Genomic DNA, 26,120 nt, shown 5'->3' with positions numbered 1-26,120 from the left:
AATGACAAAAAATTCAGTCAGATAAAAAATATGAAGATTTTTTTTAATAAAACTATAAAATTTTAAGCAATATTTAGCAATATGTACATTTTTTCAATCATATTTATTTATCAAATTTTAAAGATTTATTAACTTAGCATTTTATTTTGGCTTTTTTTTGTTACTTAAATCGAACATGCTAAAGTAGATTTTTATACTGGATTCATTTTTATGAAAATTGTTGTTGATTAATCTTCAATTTTTTTAAATAATCTAAAAAAGATCAGAGTCAGTTAAGTTAAGCTGGCTTATCATACACAAAATATCTTTAAATTAATAATTTGATTGATTTATTTATTTTCAAATAGTTAATAGCAATATTGCAAAGCAATCAAAGATGTATACAAAATAAAGTTGTCTTTTTAGCGATGCTTATTTTTATGAAGAATTTCTTTATCAACTTCAATTTTGATTTGAGCGCAAATATTTTTAAGTTATCGAACTCTCTTTTATTCATTATAAAACATTTCTCAATATTAATTTTTATTGTGTAAGATAGAGTCGCAACATAAAACTTCTTACTGAACAATTTCCCCCAATTTAATAATTATTTTTGGTTGAGTAAAAGTAAGAAAAACAATCAAACACTCCTTAATTAATTAAAATCAAATAGAATGTAAACTGAATTTATGTTGTTACATTGAAAAGACAATTTAGTTGTTTTAAATATAACGCTAAGAACGAACTGAAGTAAATAATAATAAATTAAATACATAAAACAAAACAAAAAAATCAGTAAATAAACAAAAAAAATGTGCTGTTCATAATAAAGTGTTATTATTATTTTTATTTTAATATTGATTGTTAATGGACAATCAAATTTTGACAAAAATACATTTAGTTAAAAACATTAGCATCACTAAAAATTTGAACAATTCAAAAAAAGTTTTTCTAAGGCTTATGAAAGTGAAGAAGTTCAGTAATTCAGATTTGCTACTTTTGTTGAAAATCTTAATGAAATTGACAGGCTAAATGCAGAAGTAACCACTGCTTAATTTGACATTTCTTTTTTTAGTGATTATACAAAAGAAGAATTCTTGAATTTGTTCACTGGAGCACATAAACTTGCTATCTCTGATTAAGATTAATCATAAAATAATGATAACTAAAACAATTAAAATACTTAATCAAATAATTAAACATCATAAGACAATTAAAACGTAAATTAATAAAAATAAACAAAGGCTTCTAATCCTACTACTTGGGATATTAGAGTAAATGGTCCTGGTAAATTATAAGAAATCAAAAATTAAGGCGGATGTGGAAGTTGTTGGGCATTTTCTACTTCTGTTGCAGTAGAGAGTTATTATTCAGCTAAAAAAAATATTACAGTGAGTCTCTCTGAATAACAGCAAGTAGATTGCGTTTATGATCGCGATGGATGTTAGGGCGGATGGTTTACTGACTCTTTTGATTATGCTAAACTCACTGGACTTATGACAGAATCTGCTTATCCTTATTAAGGAGCATATGGATCTTCATGCTAATTCTCTAATAAAACATCTATATATAAAATAAAAAGTTATTAAAATCTCCAAAAGAACAATTCTGTAATACAAAAAGCTGTAATGTAGAATGGTGCTGTTTCGGTAGCAGTAGACGGTACTTATTGGGCCCACTATAAATCTGGTATTTTTACTTAAAAATAAAAACCTTAATTAAACCATGCTGTTGCTATTGTAGGATGGGGAAGTGGCTATTGGTTGCTTAGAAACAGCTGGGGTACTTCATGGGGAGATTAAGGTTACATAAAAGTATCTAGCACAGGTAATGGTGGAATATTTACTTAATATGCATATTAACCAAATTGAATTACTTAAACAATTTAAATAATGAGTAAATTCTTTAAATAATAAATCTAATTTTAAAAAATAAATAATAAACAAACTTCAATAGCTAGCAAACTAGCAACTTGTTATTCTTATTTTATATTAAGTTACAAAATTAAAATTTATTTGCTCTAACAAATATAAAACAATTTTTAAATTTATCTAGTTTTGCCATCAAGGCTAAATAAATAAATAAATAAAAAACATAACGATTTTATATTTAAAAATAATTGATCAAGTAGATATTTTTTATTATGAAAAATAATTTGCCTATAAATTTATCATAAAATTATAAATACTAATCATTTTAGTTAATTAATTAATTGATTATTCTTTATTTTGATTTTAAATAGTGTGTTCATTTTTAAAAATTTATAAAATTTACAAAAACTACAAAATATAATTGAAACCATATGAAGGTTTAAGTTCATATTTCATTCAAATATAAAGAAACAAAAAAACCTTCTTTTTTTTGAAAAAGTTCTAAACAAACAAACAAACATATTTATTTCCTGTTTAAATTTGAAAAAAAGCTTTTTTACTGTATTTTTTTAAATTTTTTAATTAAAATGGACAGACTTACTTCCTCATAATTTGGCTTTGCATTCTTTTTTGAGGAATGTAAGTTAATATTTAAAATTTAATTTGGTTTTATTTGATTATTTTAAATTTAAAGTAATTTGAAGATAAAATTTTATTTACTTTTAAATATTTTAGATTAGTTATTTATTTTATTTAAAATTATAATTTTGCTTTATGTAAGCTTAAATGAATATTTTACTACCGATAAAATTTTTAGAAGATATCAAATAAAACTTATATTTCATGAAAGATATATATGGTAAAATCGATCACAGAGCATTAAGATTGTGAAATATAAATTATAGTAAAAAGAGAAATAATATTGAATGGCTCAGAAGCAATAAATTTGAAACCATATCTTACTAAGTTTCAACTCATAAAAAATTTTTAGTTTTCTTATTTTTTGCGTCAAAATAATTCAAAATAATTAAATGTCTTCCTTCTTTCTAGTAAAGAGAAAAATCATCATCAAAGTTAATAAATTTTTTTATAAATTAAGTTTGATTTATTTTTCAATAACTTTAATTATCAAAACAAAACAATAAACAATAAAAAAATAAAGGCAAATGTAATTGAAGTATTTTTTATTGATTTAAATATATTCATTAGTTATTATTACTAGCAAAATTATTTAAAATTGTAAGAGGTATTATATTCAAAATACTTCAAACGATGACAATCAACCATCTGTTTTATGTGATTTATGTGAAGAAGGATACGTGTTAAATGAAGATTCATAATAATGCTAAGCTTAATCTTTGATTTTTAAGAGAAATCTTTAATCTCCTATTTAATGTTTGGACGGATCCTCAGCAACCATGGAAATGTTTTGCAATTACTGTTCACCTACTAATATTGGATTGAATTAAAAATATTGCCTTCCTTGTAATGCAATATGTTAAAATACAGTATGTGCAACAACTGATTTATATTCTATCACATTAGGACAATGCTTGTATTATTGCGGGAAAGGGTTACTTGCTTATTCTGAAGAGAGCTGTGCTACTTCATAAATATGCTAAAATGGATTAGTATGGAGTTAATCCTACCAAACTTGCGTTTACGCAGGGTGTACTTTGAACATTATATTAAAAAAAGATTAAACGGTATGTACTCAATCATAATACTGTTTAGATGGATATTATTGGTCAGGATCACAAGGATGCTTACCATGTAGTTAACAATAAGATTAGTAATAATAAAATTAGTGTTCCTTATATCAATAGAAATTATAATAGTAATAATTATGGTATTAGTAGTAATAAAATCAATAGCAACAATAATAGTAGCAGTAAGAGTAGTAATAGCAATAACAATAACAATCTTAGAAGTAATAATAAGTTAATAACTCTGACAATTCAAATGAAAGCAATGATAATTTATTTTTAGAGCTAGCAATTGCTTCTTTTGCCTTATTATTAATTATACTCATTGTACTTTTATATTTTGTAAGAAAGTTCTACAAAAATATGAAGTAAATTGAATAGGAAAACAACTGTGAAGAAGAAGAAGTATTAGAAGGTAATGGAAACATAGATTTTTATGAAAAAAAGGAATCAAAAGAGTTAGGAAAATTAATTTTAATAGAAAATTGTAGCGCTTAAAATATGATTGCAAAAGAAATAAAGCCTCATATTGAAGCGAGAAGTGTTCAAGATATTTTTGCTAGAAGATAAAGTACATAGAATAATATTTTTGATCAAAAATTACAAACTAATAACTTAATCAAGCTCGAATCCTTACAAATTGAAAGTAATAAATATAAATTTTAATCACGATATTTACTTTTTTAATATTTTAATTTTATTTAAAAGAATTCAACAACGGAAGTTAAGATGATGATGAAAAAAAAAATGGCGAAACAAAAAATTATGATGCTACTCCTAATAATATTAACCTTGAGATCAATTATGATTGAAAATTTATTTATATTTATATAATGCTTACAATTTAAAACTTTTGTGTTATTAAGCCAATTTAAAAACTTGCAAAAACTTCATCTATTAAATTTTCGTCTCTTAATAAATAACTCAAGTCATGTTAAATAAATTTAAAAAAAGCAGCATCTTTTTTAATTAAATTCAGCCCAAAGATAATTCCAAAATAAATTCATAAAAACAACTTCAAAATTTAATTACTTATTAGAAGCTAATTTATGTTTTCATGAAACGAATCTTTTTAATAAACTCTTCATAATGTAGTAATTTTTTTAATTAGAATAGTTAAAATTTTTAAATTTATGTAACTCTTGAAGAAATTAATTAGAGGTTAAAATGATAACAACTAATTGTAAACTTAGCTATTTAGTTTTTAATTTATATCGTTTTTAAAGCTATTTTCTTTTTTAAAAAATAAATATACTTTCTGCATTATTCAATTTAGAAAAAGAATTTACTTTTCAACTAAATTATTGGATTTTTTGAAATTTAATTTAGGCTAATTAAATATTTATCAAAGAATTAACATATGTCATGTCATAGGTTAAGGACTTTGAGATTAAAATGATAAAAACTATTAACTTCTTAAAAAATAATTTTTAGAAACTAAATATAAAGGTTTAACTCCTTATTAATAAGAAAACAAAAGCTATTTTCTTTCAAAAATATTATATATTCATTAAATTAATAAAAAAATTTGCTTTCTATAAAATTTTGTTTTATTAGAATTGAATTCATATTAAATATTTATAAAAGAATTTAATTATTAAGTAAGTACTTGTTGTAATAAATTATTTATTTCAATTAATAAATATTACACATATTATTTTAAGATATTTTCTGATTTTATTGATAAAAGCAAGTATAAATTCAGGCTATTTTTAAAAATAAATTTTAGTTTGATTTACTTGAAAAAAACTTTTCAATTTATTTTTTGAAACAAAATACAAAAAAATATTTTTTGAGAGTAAATTTATTATAAAATATTTATTAGTAAATTTTTTTAATCGATTTATGAAAGAAAAAACATCAAATTAATCCTTTCTTTACATTTTTAATGTTTTTTGATTAAATCTTCATAATTTAAAAAAATTTATACTTTTAACGGATAGCTAATTGATTAATTAGATTAGATTATTTAATTTAAATCTTTGAAAAAAATTTGAAATTTATTTGAAAAAAAACATTTCGATTTAATATGTGAGTAGAAATTTGTGAATAGATTATTTAATTTTTTTAATTTAAATTTAGAAAGAGAATTGAAAAAAAAATAAATCTGAAAAGTAAATGAACATAAATTGCTTATCTCAAGTAAAACAAAATATTTATGTAGCTAAATTTAAATAATTATTTTATTATCTTAAAAGCTTAAACAACTTGAAAATCAAAACAATATAACTTAACTTAAGGTTAATTTAAGGTTTTATTTAATCATTAATAATCAATCTATTATTCAAATTTTTAAAAAGTAAAAAGAAATTAGGAGTTCAAAGCTGCAGTCTCTTTGCTGATTTTTTAGCTAATTTTAAAAGTTTAAAGGAGCTAGTTTTAGACTTTAAGTAGAATGTTAATAATTTGTTTATGCTATTAAATAAGAATTATTTTAAAATAGGTCAAATAATTTGGATGAAGAAGGAGTGGAAATATTAGGATAAGCAATATCACAATGTAAAAATATAACAAGTTTGAATATCGATTTGCAGTATATTATAAATATCTTTTATTTCAAATAAATTAAATAGTTTTTATATAATATAGATCAAATAACTTAGATAATGCTGATTCTTAAAAAATTATATAATTTATTTCTAACTGCTATAATCTTTAAATTTTAATAGCTAATTTATCGTAATTTTTTGAAAGTTTTTTTTAATTTATTTAAAAAAACCATCTAAAAATAAAATTAGATAAAACTTTATTTCTAGTATTGGATCACATTTAAAGAATTGCTTGGACATAAAAACAATAAATCTCAATTTATCGTACGTAAATGCTTATTCAATGATAAATTAATTGAAATTTTTTAGACTTAATAACATAGGAGATATGGAATCATCTAACTTAGGATTAGAAATATCTAGCATCAAATAATTGACAAATTTAATTCTCAACTTATCGTAAAAATAAAATATTAATAATATATCATGAAAGCTCTATTTTTAAAAAAATATAACAGAGGAAATAAAATAGGACACTAAGGCATTTCTTAAATGACCACAGAATTATCAAAATGTTCATTACTTAATACTCTTTACTTGCAATTGCTGTAAATTATATTATAAGTTTTAAATAAACTTAATTATTTATTATGTATGTATTTATTTATTTATGAATGGATTAATAAGATCAAACAAAATTGGTGATTAAGGAGTGATTAAATTGGCTAAGAATTTAGCAAAATTTCCGTGTCTTTCTTCAATTTATTTAGATTTGAGGTAACATTAAATTTTATTTAAAATTAAATTATTTTAATTATTTTGTCAATCAAAAATAACTAAATAAATAAATATTAAATTTATTCAAAAGTTAATTATTAATTTATTAAACAAATTGAAATAATATTTTATATCAAAAAATACGATTATTATTGATTGAATAAAAAAATCTAACTTTAAAAATTTAAATATTGACAAAATAATTAATAAAAAATACTTCAATAATCTATTTTAAATTAATTAATTGATTGAATTGAAAATTGATAATTAAAAAAAATAGAATTAAAATTTTTATTTAATCATAAAACATTTGAGTTTTTTAGATTAACTGTAAGTTTTTATTTATTTTTTTAATTTATTTTTAAGATGGAATAATATAACTGATTAAGGATCGGTTGCTCTTGGATAAGATTTAGCTAATTGCAAGAATCTTTAGATTATAAATTTAGAGTTAAGGTAAAATGCAATTAAATACATATATATATATATATTATTTATTAAAAAAAGATGGAATGACATCGGAGATAAAGGTTTTTCCATGCTTGGATAGGGTTGTGTCAAATGTTAATTTTTAATCAATTTAAGTCTTGACTTATCGTAAAATTAATTAATGAGAAGGTTTAAAAATAATAAATGTTAGACTTAAAAATTATTAAAAAGTTCCAATAAAATTGGTTATTTAAGTAACTCAAGCATAACATTCGATTTAGCTGAATGCTAAAATCTAAAGCAATTAAACCTTAATTTATCGTATTAATTTTTTTTTACATTGATAATTATTAATACCTGCTAATTAATTTTTAGAGTAAACAAAATTGGAGATTAAGCGATATCAGTCTTATGTAAAGGCATTGCTTAATGCATTGGTCTGCAAAAACTAATCCTTGATCTATCGTAAAACATGTTTTTATAATTGAGATATTTTTAGATTCAATTATAATTAAATCAAAGGACAAATAATATTGAAAATTTGGGGGCTCAATATTTAGGATAGGAGCTTCTTAATTGTCAGAGCCTCAACTTTTTAACAATTTATTTGCAGTAAAATATTTAATTAAATTGAACTTTTAGTTTAAAGTTAAATTTATAGGTGGAACAACATTATTGATGCAGGGGCATATGTTTTAATTGAAAAAATATTGCAAAACCAGAAGATTAAACATTTAGCTTTGGATTTGAAGTAGCCAAATAAATAAATATTTCTTAAATTAATTATGAATTAAATATTTCTTAATTCATTTTAATATTTGTGAAATTTTAATTATTTTATAGATAAAATACAATAGAGGACTAAGTATTTCAAAAAATTAGTTTAATGCTAAGAAAAAATACTGTATTAAATACTCTAGCTTTATACATGTAATAAATAATCCTTCTTCATAAAATAATAATAAAAATATTCTTTAATAGAAGTAATTAAAATATTACATCTCAAGTCAGGTCAAGACTGATCAAAATGAAAAAATTAATCAACTTGCTTTTGTGAATCGTTTGTTACTCCAAATAAAATCTAAATAATTTACTTAATTACTTACTTTATAATAAATAGAATATGAAATTAATTACTACATTTTCAAAAATAAATTAACAGCAGAAAATTTATTATTTAATTTTCAACTAAAATAAAAAATTATTTTTATAAATATTAAAAATTTTATAATTTAGAAAATAAAATGAAAATTTGTTATTACAGTTTATGTTCAAAATTGTTTATATAAATAAATTCATATTTATTTTTTTTAGTTAAAAATTAATACTTGAAATTAGTTTGTTTATTTGTTTTGTTAAATTCAAATTTAAAAATGTCTTTAAAAATTAAAATATTTTTTGTGAATATTTAAAAAATTCTTACTAATGTAATTTATATATTTTAAATTAGTTTAAATTTATCTCAAGATTAAAATAAAAGATAAAATTTTTTTTTAAGTTTAACTTTGTTATTTATTTTCAATTTATTGATTAAATTTTAATTGAAAAGTTATTTTGATAGATAAAAAGATGATGCAATAAAAAAGCAATTTTTAAACATTAGATGAAGTAAAATATTTTAAACATATTTCTCATTTCTCAGAGCTAAATCTTATTTAACTTAAAGTTCCTTTAGTCTAGCTTTTAGGACCATTTCAACTTACATTTAGATTTTTCGTAAAATTCTTCGAATATTAGAAAAGAAAAATTTTCAATGAATTAAATAAATAAATAAATATATTTTAGTTTGTTTATTATTATTAGATTAATTGATTGATTCACTAATTTACAGAATATATTTTATTTTATTTAATAAAAAAAAGTTAGAATAAAATTGGTTAACAATAAAGCTTTTCAAGTTTAACAACAGCACTAATTAAATGTATAAATATTTAATCTTTCAATATAAATTTGGAGTAATTAATTTTCTTTTTTTTTTCTTTCTATAAATTGTCTTTTAAAATTATTTAAACTTAATTATTTAAAATACCTTTTATTAATATTGTTGGTTGGGAATATATTTTTTTAAAATAAATAGCTTTAATTGTATTGGTAGCGAAAATTTAGTAGCTTTATGCTCTGTGGTTTAAAAAATGAATAACTTATCATCTTTATCTTTGCATTTAAAGTAAAAAAGTTTTATTTAATTTTAACAAAAAATAATTTTAAAGTTTTAAATATTTAGCTTGCTTACTTTATTTAACGCTTTTAAAAAAGTTAATATTTTTTATTCATGTAATGATAAATTAAAAAAAAGTTAAAAAGAAATTTATACTAAAAATAAATTATCATTTTTATTAACTAATCTTTAAATGCAGATTTTTTGGCTAATAAATTTTGCCATAAATGAGAGGTTATTAAATTAATTTTGTTGAATAATATATTTATTTATTTATTGTCAAGCACTAGTGAAATTTTCAAACTGTTACTAAAATTAATTTTAAACATTTATTATTTCAAAAAAAAATTTGTTTTTAATTTAATATTATTCAAAAGGAATACTAATATTAACAGTTAGGATTGCTCAAGATTATCAAATACTTTTTTAGCCTTAAAAAATATAGTTTATTTGTTTCTGGATCTATCGTAATTAATTAATTAATTATGTATTTGTCATTAATTAGTTAAATAATTACTTTTAGCTTGAAAAAAAAATTTAAAATTAAAGTTGATTATATTAAATTTTTAATAAATTAAATTAAAGCTATAATAACATAAACGATGAAGGTATGTCTATTCTTTCAGATGGTTTATCAGGATGTAAAAATCTCGTTACATTAAAGCTTGTGTTAGAGTATTTTAAATTATATTATAAACATTTAAGAAAAATTAATATTTTTTAAATTAAAATTAATAAAAAACTTAAATATATAATGAATTTTGTTTTTATTTATTTTAAAATAAAAAAGAAACTGCTGTTTTACTTAAGAAGGAGCTTTTAGCTTAGGTTATTCCTTAGGTCTAAATAACAATTTAACAACTCTAGAGCTATTTTTGGAGTAATAAAATGTTTTATTCATTTTTAATTTAAATCAAATTAAATATCTTTTATTTTTAACATTAACTATATTTTACTAATAAAGAGGAAATTTCTTAGATTTAAAAGGAGCATCAAATTTAATTAATGGTTTATCTAAATGTTCATCTCTTTCAATTTTAAATATAGTTCTTAAGTAAAATATTATTTTTATATGAATGATATTCTTAATATTATTTTAAAATGAAATTCTTAATACTTTTTATTTACAATTTAAGTTATTATTTTTATTATTATTGAAACAAATTTTTATTTTTGTTTACAAAAGAAAATGCCTAATTGGAGTTCAAGGCTCAAGCCTTTTAGGAGATTCTCTTCAAAATCTAAGAAATATTACAAGTCTAAGTTTAAATCTAGGGTAATTAATTAATTAATTTTTAATTATTTTACAAATATTTTTAATGAGTTTTTTAGACAAAAATATATTTACAAGGTAATTTATAGCTTTTTATCTTAATTTTTATGTCTTTTTTCTTAAATTTAAAAGAATTGTTTGAGAAATTCATAAAAAAATAAATAAATTTAGTTAAAAAATATAATCCCAAACTATAAAAAAAAATTTATTTTAGAAATTCTAAAACTATTTTCTCCTTTTTAATTTTGTAAAATTTAATATTTTTTTTGTTTTAAATAAAAATAAGGATTAATAATATAGGAAGTGAAGGAGTATTAAAAATAGTTATTGGTTTAACAAAGTGCCAAAATTTAACTAGTTTAAATCTACTTGTTGAGTAATTAATTAATACTTATAATATTTTATATGTTTTAATAAAAATAAAATATGTTTTTAATATATATTTCTAAACTCAAAGCTAAAATAACATAGACGATGATGGAATTACTAATTTAGGTCTTTAAATAGCTAAAATTGAAAGTATTAAAATTCTAGAAATCAGCATCTAGTATTAAATTTAATTAATTTATAAAATAAATTTTAATAGTTAATAAATATTTTGTTTTTTTAAAGAGTTAAACTAATATGAAATAAACATTTTCTATATAAAAAGCTTTAACTAAGTAGGTCAAAAAGGAGTTTCAACATTTGTAAAAGCACTTTCAAGTTGTAAAAATCTTTAAAATATTACACTTGATTTAGGGTAATCTCAATTTATCATTATTTCAGTAGTCTCCAAGAGACTTAATTTATATTTTTTTAAATATTTATTTAAAGTGAAAATAATATTGATGAAAAGGCTATTTAGAGCGTTGTATCTGTCCTCTCCAAATCTATAAATCTTAAAACCTTAAAACTCTAACTAAAGTAAAAAAATTAAAATTATTTCTTTTGTAAATAAGAGTTAAAGAATTATTATAATGAAACATTAAATTAAATAAATACAGTAAGAATATTTTTAAAATGAATGAGTATAGTAGAATTTTTTTTGATATTTTAAGTTTTTCATTTGTTTTTTGAATGGAGTATTTTAAGAAAAACATTCAGATAACACCTATTTAAATAATAGCTTTAATAATTTTTTATTATAAATATAATTTAAAAATTTAATGGTTAATTTATTTATTATAAATAAATAGTGACAGAATTCAGAAGGTTTATATAGATAAAACTTAAAAATAAATGAAGTGATTAAAATTAAATTTTAATATAATTAATTCAATATAAAATAATGTTTCTTAATGTTGCAGTGAATTTATTTTTAAAATATTTTATAATTAATTAATTAATGAATGAATAAATATTATTTTTACAAAGTTAAAAAATTTCAATTAAAAATATTGATTTTCTTTTTAAATGTCTTGTTAAAGATTTAGCTGTGTTTGAAGGTAAAATAATGATAATGATTGAAAATAAAGATTGGAATACTTGATTATTTTTACAATAATCTAAGTATCTTAAGAGCTTGTTTGTTTTAATTTTTAACTTAATAATTTTGAAGGAATTATAACAGAATATTTTTTTGAAGTGTTTTTATTAACGATCAAAATATGTTATAAGTGAAATTTAAATTAAGAATACTGTAACAAACATATATTGATTATTAAATAGAAATAACCACAAAAAATAAAATTTTAAAGGTATCTATTTGCGAAAAATTTAATTTGGTGACTGACAAAAGTATATTTTAGCCATCAGATTAATTTGTATAATATGACAAAAACTTATTTAGCTTTGTTATTTAGATATTTACTTATTGTGTTTGTTTTTGTCATAAAATTAAAAAAATTGATTTATTGTTAATTTTTTGACAACAAATAAAACTTAATAAATACATTGATTGATTAATTTTCATTAGCAGTAACAAAAGTAGCATTAAGTATAAGCATTCAAATAGGATGAGGACACATATGAACTTTAAGGCAGTAATAGTTTTGCAAGTAATAGATCAACTAATTTTTATTTTTATAAATAAAATTAGAATCCAATTAGCGCTTGCTCCAATAACTAGACTTAAGTATCTGGAAGCTATCAACAGAATTATTAAAAAAAAGTATCCATGTTGAAAAGGCCATAAAATACGAGTAAAATAAAGTCTATTAAATTAAGAAAATCCTAAATGATATTAATTTTAGTCATAATTATGCTGAAATTTATTTTTATAATAGAATAGTCTTTTTAGTAGTTCAAAGAAGGAAGAGTAAAGACATTCATTATTTATATTTATTTGAGATTATTGACAGATAGATGACAAAAATGATAACAAAAAGATTAATTAATGCATTTATATCAACTCTAATATTAAAAAAAATAACATTACAGGATATGACTGAATATGTCAAGGAAAAAATTAGAGAAAACTATGAAATGTTTGAAAAGGGATAAATTGATTCTGAATTGTTAAAGAGAAACATAAAGCATAAACTTTATCTTCCAATCAATGAAAAGGAGATTGATTTGGCAATTTCTTAAGATAGATTAGATTTCAAAACACTTCTTAGAGTAGATAGATAATATTTTATAATTTAAAAATAAATGACTCTTTTATATAAAAATACAATTAGAATGTAGATAATTAAAAATTATGCTCATAATCACCTGTTCGTTTAGGCCAACAGAGAAATAAAATTTAGTCATACAACTTAGCAGACAATACAGTAAATAAATAAAAAAATTAATAACTAACTAACTAACAAACAAACAAACAAACAAACTAATTTATTTTATTACATCTAATACTATTCCAATTAATCGTTAAAATTTTATAATGTAAACAAATATTCAATATTTTTTAAGGATATACAATAATCTATGACATTGAAGAATTATAGATCTTTTAATGGAGGAGATACAAATTAAGTTCAAAAAGTCAGCAATAAATGTAAAGTTTCTATTTGTTTTTACTAATTTAATTTTAAAAATATAATAAAAGAGTAATCTCTCATTGTGGTTAAAGAATTTATAGATGGTCAATTAGACAAACCTAATTTCTTAAGGAATCTTAAAAAACTTGATGTCGACACCCAATAAGTATTATTTTAAAACAATTTGTTTGTCTACAATAAATTTAAATGAAGTTTTATTATTATCGAAATTCCTTCAAATAATTTTTGAATTAGGTGATAGAAAACAAACAAATAAACAAATAAATAAATTAATTTTTTTAATTTTAAAAATGTGAAATTAAAATAACTTAAAAATGTAATAATAAATAAATAAATTTGAATTATTTGAAAAATAAATTAGAGATACTGAATATGATCAGTTAATCTCTCTCTTTTAATAATCAATTAGACTTATTAGCAATATTTTTAAATTTCTACATAAATTAACAATTAATTATTTATACTTAGACTATTTGTTACCTTTTCAAAAAAAATAATTATTTTTATTTATTTATTTATTTATTTCGAATTTGGTTGATTTTAATGTAATGTTTTTGTAATAACTGTAAGATTTTTGAAAGTACAGATGTAAACAACGATAGATATGAACCTAATTCATTTTAAAAGCTAGGCTAGAAAGTTTTAAATTAATTTAGGTAAAATTCATTTTATTTTAAATCTTTAAATTAACGAATATTTTATTTAATGTAGGACTAACGATAACAGAACCAAAGAGAGTTAACTTCTTAGTTAATAATAAATTATTGAAAAATGTGTAAATGGAAACAATAAAAACTATTTATAACTTTTTAATTAGACTGAAAGTAAATTTAATTTTGAATATTTAGTTAGATTTTTTTATTAACAATTTTTAATATTTAATATAGATATTCCTACTTAAAGTTATGAGAATTTGGAAAATTAGTTTGTAAAAGAGGAAATTATGTACGATTTCGCAAATGGGCAGATCAGATTAAAGTAGAAGAAAGTTCAGGAGAGGTGTCCTAGTGCATGCAAGTCAAATGGTGACATAATTACATGGAAAGGATAGGAAAGAAGTATTGAAAGGGAGAAAGCGATTCAAGATAGATTGCTTAAGATAAAGAAATTCAAATAACAGAAATAGCTTTCGAGCGACCAGCTTAAATTACACTTGACAGAAGAAAATCAAAATTATTTTTATACTCCAACATGCACAAATTCTTTTTACAGCGCTAACAAAAGCAGCAAGAATAAGCAAAAGCAGAACCAATCCGCTTATTTGTCTTACAACAACTTTAGCAACAAGAGCTACAATGCAGAAAAAAAGTTCTTTAGAAATGAAAGCGAAACTACTTCAACGACATACTAGGAAAGTTCTAACTCTAACTTTTCAAGAAACATGAAAGAAGAAAAAATAAATAGAAAACTGAATGTGAGAAATTTGTAAGGAATTTTGAATTTTAATTTGATATTTAAACAACTTTTTGATCGTAAATTAATATACAGTATGATTGATGAATATTTTAATAATTCCTTCTAAATTTTAGCCATAATTTTTGCACTGTAAAATATAACCAAAGAATGAATTAAGCAAATTTAATTAAGGAATTTCTTGTAAAGGAAGAGCGAACAAGAAAGAATAAAATTAATAAAAAGACTAAAAAATTAATTGTTATTTTAATTCAAAGAATTTGTCTAAATTGATTAGTTTGTTTGCAACATTAATTAACTAATCAAATCCTACCCCTTTCTTTTTAATACATTCCATAAGACAAAAAATCCAGCTCTCATAACAATCAATTTTTTTATTTTAAAACATAGAAATTCGTCAGTAGGTGAACTAATGATAGACAGAATCTGAAATAACGAATAATTTATTCTCTTAAAATTTCTTATTTGACGAGTTAGACAAGTTAAATTACTCTTAGGATATAAAAATAAGTCAAGAGTGCTATTTAGATGAAGGCTTTTATTCATATTTATCAAATATTTAAATCTCATAATAAAAATAAAAATAACAATTGGTTGCTGTCAAAAAAATATAAAACTTAATTAATAAAAGAAAGATGACAGACAACAAACAATATTAAATTCTATTATCTTAAAAATAATTTATTTTCAATTCATGCATTTGTTAATGTATTTATATATAAAACTTTCATTGTCAAACAACAGTGCTTTTTAATGTATCTTGAACAAAAAATATTACAATCTAATTTATTTAATAACGCGCGCATGCATTATTTTAATTAATTAGTATTGAGTAACCAAATTTAAAAATAACAATTTTCGCAAGTATGAATAAAATATTTGCTCATTAATTCATTCATCAATTAATTAATTAATTTATTTATTTATTTACCCAATTCTTTATTTAGTATTTTGCTTTTTATCTTTCCATTTAAAAGCAAACATAAATTTTTTCATATTTATATTTGATGATGAAGAAAAGAAGAAAGACTTGATTGATGCTTTTAAAATAGATATTTGTTATGGTAATTAAGTTTATTTCAGCCAATAATACTGAATGCAATAACATTATGAAGAATAAAATTAAAAAAATACTAAGAGATGATCGAATAATTAGAAATTGCGGTCTAGTAGGATTTTTAATTTTGATTGATTAGAAAGACTGAACAGATTTTGCATTAATAAATGCGAGCACTTAAATAAATAAATAAATAAACAAACAAATAATTTGTACTTTTGTTAGCCAAAAAACAAATATAACTATAAAAACTGTACTTTGAAATTAAGTTGCTCAAATAAATACAAATGAGAAACATAGATTTTCTTGATTTCAAATTTTATAAAAAACACTCAAGCTTTTATTTTCTTACATTCAAAGCAGTAGATTTTTGTTTTTTTTTGTTTATTTGATCCCTTTAAGTAAATTATTTATAGAGACAAAGAAATATTCGTTAATATTTAATATGTGTTATTATTTTGCAAAAAATGTTACTCATTTATTTCACTTATCAATTACTTTTGAATTTGTGATAAATCCTGCCAGCAATATTTGGAATTATTTATATATTTTTATATGTCTAATCAATGAATGATGGTTATTTATATATTTTTCTTTTATTTATTTGTTTATAATTTCTTAATTTGCATCTTTTGAGTTACAGTCTTCAAATAATTCTTACTTTCAGATCTTAATTTCTAATTGATAATTTCTATTCAATGTTATCATCCTTTCTTATCTCCACTACTATCAAAATAATGCTTTCATCAAAAACAAACACATTCTTAATTCATAAATTTCTCAATCAATGATTGAAAGAAAGAATGAATGAATAAATGAGTGCTAGCATTTCTCAAAATAAAGACATTAACATAATTAATGTTTTTATATTTGCATTTCACAAAAACATTAGATAATTTTTTTCAAATGATCATAAAATACTTCAACATTAACTGTAATTCAATTGAATATATTCTTTTATAAACTGAAAGGAAGGAGGAAAAATTATCTAAAAAATATTTACTTACAATTTTTATATAAGGAAAACCTTAATGAAACATTTTACAGTCAAAATTATGTGTAAAATTTTATTTTTAGGTTACTTTAGGACATAAAACTTAAAGCTTTATTGGTATTTGTAATTAATTTAGAAGCCAATTTTATCTATCTTCGTGCTTAAATATGGTCTTAGATATAATTAAAGTAAATTTTTTGTAAATTAATTGAAATCAAAGATTTAGCTGCAATTTAGTAAAACATTTTCAGTATTTTTTATATTTGAAATATTTTAGCAAATTTAAAAATAGATATTTTTAGAAATTTAACACTTTTATACAGTAAAATCATTCAAATAAAACAAATAATTACATATAAGAAAATTGATTGAGAAAATAGTTGGTTATTTATCTACTGTAAATAGCTCTTTGTGATATATATTTTTTTAAAAAGGTAAAGACCAAATCATATTTCTGTAAAGAAAAAGGAAAGTTTGAGAATGTTAGAATTTTAGGATTATTTCATAAAATTCGAATACCTGTAAGTGTTTAAATATTTGGATAGAAAGAAAGTAAATATTTTTTAGGAACATTTAAACGTTACGGACAGTTCAGAGTATTTAAATGTAATCTGCCTGAAATAAAATAAATAATTTGATTCGCGTGCTTGTAGAAAACAATGGATTAAAAAATCAAATCATACACTCAATTTGAATTGTTATAACAAGTGAGCAAGTTAAGAAAATATTAATTACAGTTAATTTCGCTTGTTTTTTAAAATATAATAAATTTTTTTAGTTTATTTTAATATTTTAGATAGCTTACAATAGGCGATAATCAAATAAATCTTTCCTAGAACTTGTTAAAATTTTAAATATTGGATAGCTAGATTAATAGTTGAAAATATCTAATTCAACCTTTTTTTGTTATCATACTTTTTGCGTTCTGTTCAAATAAAAATAAAATGTAGATTTTTAATTTTGTACTTTGATTTTGAAAATACTTTGAAGTTCTTTTATTTATTTATTTATTATTCAAATTGAAGAAAATATTTTCTTTTGTTTTTTCAACAAAATACTAAAAAATAACTTGTTTTGAAAATGGATGTGCATGCGGTGTTAATTAATTTGATTACAAGAATTCAATTTTAAAGAGAAAATTTTGCATTATGCAAGTCACTTTAAAATAGTATTTATTAAATTGCTTTCGATATAGTTTACTTCGATTTTTTGAAAAATATTCGAAAAAAAAAAATACTACGATGTGAAAAATGTAATTTATGTCAGAATAAATTGGGTCAATTTAGTAGTTTTTGAGTGGATGCTCATGGGCCTAATCAAGCAAAATACACTAAATAAATCAATAGATCCTTGTTTGAAAAAATGTAATCTTTGTTAGATTTAATTGGTCGAAAGGCGACCTTGCGTTTGTTTTTTGTTCTATTTTATTAAAAATTAAGGGTAAGGTATGTTTTTAATTATCTTAACTATTCAATTCTTTTGGACTTACTGTGACTAAAATAATAATTAAAAATAAAATAGCAAATTTAAGTTTTAATGAAGTTACTTCATAACGAAAGATTAAGCTTACGGCTTTGGATAAAATTAGTAAAAGTAAAATATTTTCATATAAATTTATTTATTTTTTCAATTTGATTAAATTTGATTAAATATTTTAAAAGTTGTACTTCGAATTTAAATAATGTAAAAATTAGTTACTTTATAAATTGTTAGCAAATTTCCTTGTAATACTGCGAAATCATAAAATTAGTTGAACTACTTGGATTCGTAGGATGTATAAATTTGTATGTGTAAAAATGAGGCTTTAAACTTTGAGGATAAAATCATAAAACAATAACCAATTCTGATAAGTTGATAGGAAAATGATTAGTAATAGCTTGATTAGTAAGAAATATACTAGAACGAAAATATAAATATTTCGTTGTTTAATTTTGCCTAGTGAAAAATATCCTCAAAAATATACATAAATAAATTATTTGTTTGTATTTTGTTTGTTTAGGAATAGCAAGCACCACTCAAATTAATACATAATTAATTAATTTATTTATTGGGTACTAGATCCAAGTTAAAGTAAAAACCATAATGACCAAATATTATATAATAAAATACTTATCAGATCAAGTTTTACACAAAATTATATAATTTTTCACCTCAATTAAATCATTATTATAAAAATTTTACTTTATCACATAGTTTTTAATACTTCATGCTATTTTAAGATAAAACGATTAAAGCATTCCTTGAAAGGTAAATAAGTAGCATTAATATACTAAGTATAATTATGCCAATCGAAATACGATAATACAAAAAAATTAGAGCTAAAGGATAAAAAGCTTTTTTCTTAAATGAAACAAATTATTTGAATCGATGAGTAATTATGAAAAATGAGATTAAGATATTTTATACAGAGACATAAAGTTATATGTAATGAGATACTTAAAAGATTGATTAATTAATGTATTTATTATTATACTTTAGTACTTTTAATAATATATTTATTTCTTTATTTATCTGCTCAGTAAATGAAGTTAAAAATTATTCAAGGTTATTTATTGATTTATTTTCTATTTAAGAATTAATCATCCGCTTTTCTTACATTCATATTATTTACATAGTTTTAAAGTAAATTTTAAAAGTCAAAGTTTGTTTCTACGCGCTTTTATTTTTCCTTCATTTTACTTTTGCTAGCATTGAGTAATTATTTATTTATTTATTATTTAGATATAGGTAGATTTATAATTTTGTTTTTTGATTGATTAATAACTTTTTTTATAATTATGTTGGTGATATTAATTAAGTTTTTGTTATATGTTTGATAGTAGTATGTATAGTATTATATTATTAGTTTTGATTAAATTGAGAATTTAAAACAACAGCGACCTGCCAATCATTCAAATTATTAGTCAAATTGCCTTATATTTACAAACCTTTTTAACGTCGTATCCAAGAGACTCCTCCTTGAAAAAGTGAGTAGCGAGATAATCTATTTCAGTTTTAGAGAGATACCTTTTCTAGTTGATTGGCTATTTATTTTAATATAATTAAACTTTAAAAACTAACTTGATTGAAGATGTTAAATTACCTTAATTGACATTTTTAATTTATCTTCTTGCTATTCTTCTAGTCTTGCAAATTTAAAGAAAAGTGATCCGTTTTCGCACATTTATACTTCGCATTGTTGTGCAATTGCCTATTTTTTAATAATTGCATATTTATTAATTTATTCTAACGCAAACTCAAATTTTTTTATTAAGAAAATTATTTGAAAAATTTTAAAAATACTTATTTGTAAATAAACAGCTTTAAATATGTAAAATATTTCAGTGTTTTGTAAATTAGAGAGATATTTGCTGCGGTTTGGCAATTTTAGTTGTTGATTTTGAGGTAAATTTGAGAAACTTAATAGGATTTGTGAAGTATTTGGATGTATTTTGTTATAAACAATAAATTCGGCAAATCAAAGTAAATTGTTTAGTAATTAGAAGTTAACAAGCTATATATTTATTTGATAAATTTTTGATTTTGTAAGTAATATTTTCTTATAAGTTTTATTCGGTATTTCTTATATTGACAGAAATTATTAGAATTAATTAATAATCACCAGCGCATCTGTAATTCGCAAGTATAACTCTCTATAACCTCTTTTACCAAATCACAGTATTTACAAAAAAAATAAGTAAATAAATAACAATTTTTCACAATTGTTTATCTTTCACTCTAAATACTTTAAAATATTCTCGTCTTTCTCTCTCTCTCTCTCTTTCTTTCAAATTATCTAATTTGTAAAAATGTTATTTTTTTACCTCTCCTTTGCAACTGATTAAGCTCATTTCTGCATTGAAAGTTTCTTTATCTGAGTTGAAATTACTGGTATCATTTGTATCCACTGATTTCTCGCACAATGAAGATTGTTCTGTATTTTCTGTTAAAAGTGACATCAATGAGTGAATAAGGCTCTCATAATTCTTGGTGCAAGCAATTCTTTTTTAAAATAGCATTTTAATAAAATAATTGTAAAATAAAATTGTTAAATTTTTTACTCTGGAAGACCAGAAAAGGAAACTTGATCGACAAATTCTTAGATATCCCAACCTAACTACTTGAGCAAGCAGTGACTTATGTGAATATGAATTTATTTGTTTTCAGAGTTGTCGTCTTAAGACTGGTATTTTATGTTTTCGACGATAATGAAGCTGTTTTATTTGTTATTCTCTGCCAATTGCAAAATTGACTGTGATTAGGAGTATTTAGACTAAACCTTGTTTTTCTTCCTTGAATTTATTGAAGCCTTCTATTAAATATTTGCTTATTTATCACTGCTACTTGCTTCCTTCAAGCAGCTGGATTAATCCTTCTAAGAAAATATTTAAGAGTTTTTCATTTAAATTGAATTGGAAAAATCCTTAAATCCTATTATTTTTTTCAAGACTTGAGGGCTGGTTTATGATGTGAAGTAGTTGGGACAACTTTTGATTTTAATTAGGATAATAAATTATTATAAAATCTGTAAATTATTTAAAAAGCTAATTTTTATTACTTTTATAGATAGTCAAAAGACAGGTTTTAGCGCAAAGCCAGTGTCACAATTTATTGATTTTTATTAGATGTTGCGTAGAGAGGAGAGTGAGTCTCATTTAAGGAAGAGAAAATTGATATTAAATTGTTTTCTTAAATGGGATTTGTTGCTTGCTTTTGTAAGTAAGAACAATTTACTGGTAAATTAATCTATTGATTAAAATGTAAAGTTTTTTTAAATATATATATATATGTTAAGTTATTTAATTTATGAAATAGGAAAAATAAATAAATAAATTTAAATTAAGAATAGTAAAAAATAATAATGGGGAAACAAATTCTCAACAAGGTTGAGAATAAAAACGGGAAGATAAATTGTTAGAAAAATAGTTCTATTATAAATTTAAGAGCATTTAAGCATAATAAATAATATTTTACCTAGGGCAAGCTGAAAAATTTAGAGTGTTCTAATAGTTCTTATGCAGCGGAATTTCTTTCAAGGTGTTTCATAAGACATTTTTAGAGAGAAGCCACTGATTTATCTTAGATCTTCATGGATTTCTTGCTTTTTTTACTTTCAGTTGTATTATTATTATTATTATTGATGGATGCCATACTAGGATTAGATATATCCTCAGATGGGAAGCTTGTGCTCTGGCAGCTTGTCCTCTAATCTTCTTAAAGACTTCTAGCTTGGTAATTTCTTCTGCTTTAGTGAGAATTAAGACAGCTCTGTAGTTTCGAGTTACTCATAGAAGATTTGCTTCTATTTTTTAATTTAAATTCTTCGCTGTCCTATGAATTCTTTAATGATTCAGCTTCATCATCAAAATAAGAATCAACTTAAAAGCAGAGTTTTGAGTTGGATTTTCTCAAGTTGTAAATACGGTCCATTCTTTCTTTAAGGGAATATTAGTTTGGAAGGGCAGAAAAAAGTGCTTTGAAGGGAGTGCTAAAGAGGTAGTTTGGGTATTTAGGTGTGGCAGATAGCTCAAAAACAAACAATAAGTATGTGTTTTTAATTTCTTGTTTTTTATTTTTTTAATTTACCTTTTTTTAAATTAATTGGGTTCTACTTATTTATTATAATTTATTTGAGTATTATATTAATAATAAAAAAAATCAATATCTACAAATTTAATTAGTTGGAGAAAGCTCCTACCTACATACATACCTACTTACCTACTTATCTATCAGACTATTTGCTTGTTTGTCAAAAATTTAATTAATTGATATTATTATTGATATCATTGTAATTAGATTGATTTATTAATAGATAGATAGATCGGCCAATTATTTGCTTATATATTTATTAATTTATGATAAGCCTTTGAAAAGAAAGAATTCAAAACTGTATGTGTGTATATATATGTATGTATGAATGTATGTATGTATATCTATGTATGTTCTATCTATTTTTCAATCAATCTAACTTTATATCAAAACTTTATTTACTTTTTCAATCAGATCATTGATTTAATACTTCGTACATTCAGATTTGCTTAAATTTATAATTCTAATCAATTCCAACAAATTTATCAATTGCACCTCACCCCTAAGTTTTTGCAAATATTATCAAGTAACCTTTAAAATTAGTATAACTTTAAAACAATTTATGTAACACATTTTATGAAAAAAGTTCGCAGTAAATACATAATTCATTCATCAAATGTAAGCATCTTAAGACTAATGAAATGCAAGCAAACATATTTGAAAATAAGCTGCAATATGTTAAAATACCTATTCCATATTCCAAAATAAAACAAATATAGCTAAATATTTCATAAAATTTTTCTGATTTTGAAGTTCGTTTAAATTTTCACAAAAATTTACCTATTTACATACATGCATTATATATATTTTGTATTATCGTCCTAATAAGCAAGTAAATACTTTTCTTTACTGATAGTTATTGTAACACGACTTATTATTTGTATTAACAGAGATATCAATATTTCTAAAATAATAATCTATTACAGCTTTTGTATGCGTTTTTTATTGAGTTTGTTTGTTTGTTTGCTTGTTTGATATAAAAAAAATCAGATAAATATTTTCTTTTAATTGAGTGAAAAAAATTGTAGAATAATTTGCATAGATAACTAACTAACTAACTAGAAATAAGTATCTAATCAAGAATTTATCAATTATTTGATGAAACAAATAAGCATAATTAGGCAAAATTAATTTTTGTTTGTTTATTTGTTTAGGTGAACTAGAAAATATTGAAAAGATAAAATTTGTTAATTAAAAATTCTGATTATTTGTTTGTTTCTTTTTATTTGATTTCTGTAATTTTAAGCCTCAATGCCGAATGTGCTAGGACGATTTACATTCTTTAATTTTTTATAATAAATGCATAAATAAATAAATCCTTCATTTAAATTTAATGTTAACAAATTAAATATAATTAAATTTGCTCTTAAGACAATAGCAAGCAAGCAAGCAAACAAACAAAAAAAGAAAGAAAGAAAAAAAAGAATATATAATAAATAAATAATACTTATCTGCATTTTTTATTCATAAAATTAAAAAATACTGAATAATTTTTTCACTTAGGTTTTAGTCTCGAATTATGCAATTCTTTTCTTTTCACAATAACTTCGCTTTAAAAAATAATAATTTTTACTTCGCTATGATAATTTTGATATTGCTTTTCATCTTTAATTACATATTTTTTGAATGTATGTAACTTTATTTTTGAATGCAAAATCTATGGTTGGTTGTTTAGTTTTAAAATTATTTAAAATACAAAAATAAATACTATAATTAGACAGATGGTCTATAACTATTTTTCATTTTTCAAATTAACTTTGATGTAAACTAAAACTTTTATTTATATTCAAAGTAATGAAGAAAAAAAGTAAAATACTTTACATTTTATAGCATCAATATGTATGTATATTAATTCAGAAAATTCAGCTCAATTCTCAACTTAAAATTTTATTTTTAAGCAAATTTAATTGACTAAATTTAACAAGACAAGCAAATTTGTAAATTGAGTTGATCAAAGCACATTTGAATAATCAAGAAATTAAGATTTTGTTAAACCTAACACATTGAAACATATTGAGTTTTTAGGAAAGAATGAGAAATTTAATTTATAATTAAATTAGGTAATACTTGAAAAATACTCAATAAAAATACAAATCAAAACCTGTATTTTAATAATAATTATTATTCTAATTGTTAGCAAACAGGATCAGATTAATTAATTATATCAATTTTTAACTGAGTCCGTGCTAAATTGGTAATTTAATTTGTTTTCAATTTACTTTCTTCTTCTTAATAATTATAATATTATTTTTTTATTTTTAATTTTAATGTAGAAAAAAATAAGAATTGTATTTTTTTATAACTTCTAATCAATCTTTAAAAATAAAGAATATATATATATATCGCTTTGCAATATAAGTGTAATTGATTGTGCTTTTTACAATTTACTTAATCAGAAATTTCAATTATAATTGTTTTGTTTTTTTACTATTAAATAAATGCATATTGAAGAGATTTTCTTTTGTTAAAAAGAATGAGTTGATTAATATTTCTAGTAAAGAAATTAAACTAAATATAATATTATATTTCTTTTTAGATACCAAATAAGTGAAATTTATTTAAAAAAAAACTAAATTTTTTTTACTTAATTCACTGATCTATGTATCTATCTATAACAATTTCCAATGAGGCATTTTTTTAATTCAAAGCAATATTTATGTATATACGTACATATATAGTATTTCTTTTTAATAGAAATGCAAGCTAATAAAGAAATCAAATGAGAAAGATTCTATATCAAAAAGCTTTTGAGCTCAATCAAATCAAAAGTACAAATTAAAAAGAAATAAAATGATTTCGATTTTAATAATTCTAAAAATTTTATTTTCAGATTGCTGAATTACTTTTTTTGATTGACATCTAGTTAAAAAAAAATTTTTTGCTTACATACTTTAAAATTTCTTTCAAAATGAAAGTGCACTTTTGATGAATCTGTATTGAAAAACCTCAAGCAAAAAGCTTTTTCTGCAAGAATAGAATATAAATATCAGTGTTAATTGAAAGTAAATATATTGTCTTCATCGAATGTAAATTAATCTAAAATGTGTATCCTTATAATCTCTTCTGAAGCATAAATATATAAAATATATAAATAAGCAAATACACACTTTCATACGCATTAGTCATATATTAAAGACTAACAACTTTACATGATTATTATTCCTTATTATAAAAAATTTTTTTATTCCTTTATTGCATTAATTAAAAGTCATATTTCTATCAGATATAAGGTAAAATCATTTTCTTCAATGCTTTTTTTAGGCATTCTGTCTTCGATAGAGCCATTTCAAGGGATTTTATTATAGACAAGTCCCTTTATGACGCACTTGAAAGTTATATTTAAAAATTTATTATAATTACAGAGAGACGATTATTTTACTCAAAGAATATTAAATTGGTTATTCGCAAACCGATGGTATTTAAAGAATAACTTTGATTACAATATGTAAAATTGAAATCTTTGGAAATGTTTTTGAATATTT

At 21.1% G+C, this 26,120-nt stretch overlaps 7 protein-coding genes across 7 annotated transcripts; 5 read left to right on the top strand and 2 right to left on the bottom strand. All coding sequences in view use genetic code 6, as the record gives it.

Annotated features, from left to right (window-relative positions):
- Nucleotides 1–290: 290 nt before the first annotated feature.
- TTHERM_00925860 (hypothetical protein) lies at nucleotides 291–506 on the bottom strand (the record flags this gene model as incomplete). Its single annotated transcript, XM_001031202.1, has 1 exon — nucleotides 291–506. The coding sequence occupies one exon, from the start codon at nucleotides 504–506 to the stop codon at nucleotides 291–293; it is 216 nt and encodes a 71-aa protein (XP_001031202.1).
- Nucleotides 507–791: 285 nt separating this feature from the next.
- Nucleotides 792–1,850, top strand: TTHERM_00925850 (papain family cysteine protease; the record flags this gene model as incomplete). Its single annotated transcript, XM_001031201.1, has 1 exon — nucleotides 792–1,850. One exon carries the CDS (start codon nucleotides 792–794, stop codon nucleotides 1,848–1,850), a length of 1,059 nt encoding a protein of 352 aa, XP_001031201.1.
- A 1,109-nt stretch (nucleotides 1,851–2,959) lies between these two features.
- Nucleotides 2,960–4,368, top strand: TTHERM_00925840 (chitin-binding peritrophin-A domain protein, putative; the record flags this gene model as incomplete). Its single annotated transcript, XM_001031200.2, has 2 exons — nucleotides 2,960–4,202; nucleotides 4,265–4,368. Exons 1-2 carry the CDS (start codon nucleotides 3,017–3,019, stop codon nucleotides 4,366–4,368), a joined length of 1,290 nt encoding a protein of 429 aa, XP_001031200.2. The 5' UTR covers nucleotides 2,960–3,016.
- Nucleotides 4,369–5,674: 1,306 nt separating this feature from the next.
- TTHERM_00925830 (kinase domain protein) lies at nucleotides 5,675–8,273 on the top strand (the record flags this gene model as incomplete). The annotated part of the gene is made up of 17 exons (XM_001031199.2): nucleotides 5,675–5,698; nucleotides 5,755–5,796; nucleotides 5,864–5,946; nucleotides 6,000–6,089; nucleotides 6,226–6,235; nucleotides 6,295–6,373; nucleotides 6,429–6,504; nucleotides 6,564–6,653; nucleotides 6,733–6,822; nucleotides 7,189–7,278; nucleotides 7,330–7,419; nucleotides 7,483–7,572; nucleotides 7,627–7,716; nucleotides 7,774–7,863; nucleotides 7,913–8,002; nucleotides 8,109–8,116; nucleotides 8,233–8,273. 17 exons carry the CDS (start codon nucleotides 5,675–5,677, stop codon nucleotides 8,271–8,273), a joined length of 1,173 nt encoding a protein of 390 aa, XP_001031199.2.
- Nucleotides 8,274–10,019: 1,746 nt separating this feature from the next.
- Nucleotides 10,020–11,912, top strand: TTHERM_00925820 (kinase domain protein; the record flags this gene model as incomplete). Its single annotated transcript, XM_001031198.2, has 9 exons — nucleotides 10,020–10,084; nucleotides 10,200–10,289; nucleotides 10,374–10,463; nucleotides 10,596–10,685; nucleotides 10,969–11,058; nucleotides 11,140–11,229; nucleotides 11,335–11,424; nucleotides 11,499–11,588; nucleotides 11,861–11,912. The coding sequence occupies 9 exons, from the start codon at nucleotides 10,020–10,022 to the stop codon at nucleotides 11,910–11,912; spliced, it is 747 nt and encodes a 248-aa protein (XP_001031198.2).
- A 707-nt stretch (nucleotides 11,913–12,619) lies between these two features.
- On the top strand, nucleotides 12,620–15,449 carry TTHERM_00925810 (hypothetical protein; the record flags this gene model as incomplete). The annotated part of the gene is made up of 11 exons (XM_001031197.2): nucleotides 12,620–12,646; nucleotides 12,703–12,805; nucleotides 12,890–12,921; nucleotides 13,044–13,223; nucleotides 13,286–13,378; nucleotides 13,518–13,602; nucleotides 13,654–13,751; nucleotides 14,177–14,262; nucleotides 14,318–14,430; nucleotides 14,494–15,031; nucleotides 15,410–15,449. The coding sequence occupies 11 exons, from the start codon at nucleotides 12,620–12,622 to the stop codon at nucleotides 15,447–15,449; spliced, it is 1,395 nt and encodes a 464-aa protein (XP_001031197.2).
- Nucleotides 15,450–19,973: 4,524 nt separating this feature from the next.
- TTHERM_00925790 (hypothetical protein) lies at nucleotides 19,974–22,479 on the bottom strand (the record flags this gene model as incomplete). The annotated part of the gene is made up of 6 exons (XM_001031195.2): nucleotides 19,974–20,093; nucleotides 20,153–20,260; nucleotides 20,874–21,051; nucleotides 21,111–21,536; nucleotides 21,608–21,795; nucleotides 22,024–22,479. The coding sequence occupies 6 exons, from the start codon at nucleotides 22,477–22,479 to the stop codon at nucleotides 19,974–19,976; spliced, it is 1,476 nt and encodes a 491-aa protein (XP_001031195.2).
- Between the last annotated feature and the right edge of the window lie 3,641 nt (nucleotides 22,480–26,120).

This window comes from Tetrahymena thermophila (genome assembly GCF_000189635.1).
Source record: "Tetrahymena thermophila SB210 genomic scaffold scf_8254448, whole genome shotgun sequence".
In the NCBI taxonomy this organism is placed as follows: Eukaryota; Ciliophora; class Oligohymenophorea; order Hymenostomatida; family Tetrahymenidae; genus Tetrahymena; species Tetrahymena thermophila.
This window is presented reverse-complemented; position numbering and strand designations above follow the sequence as displayed.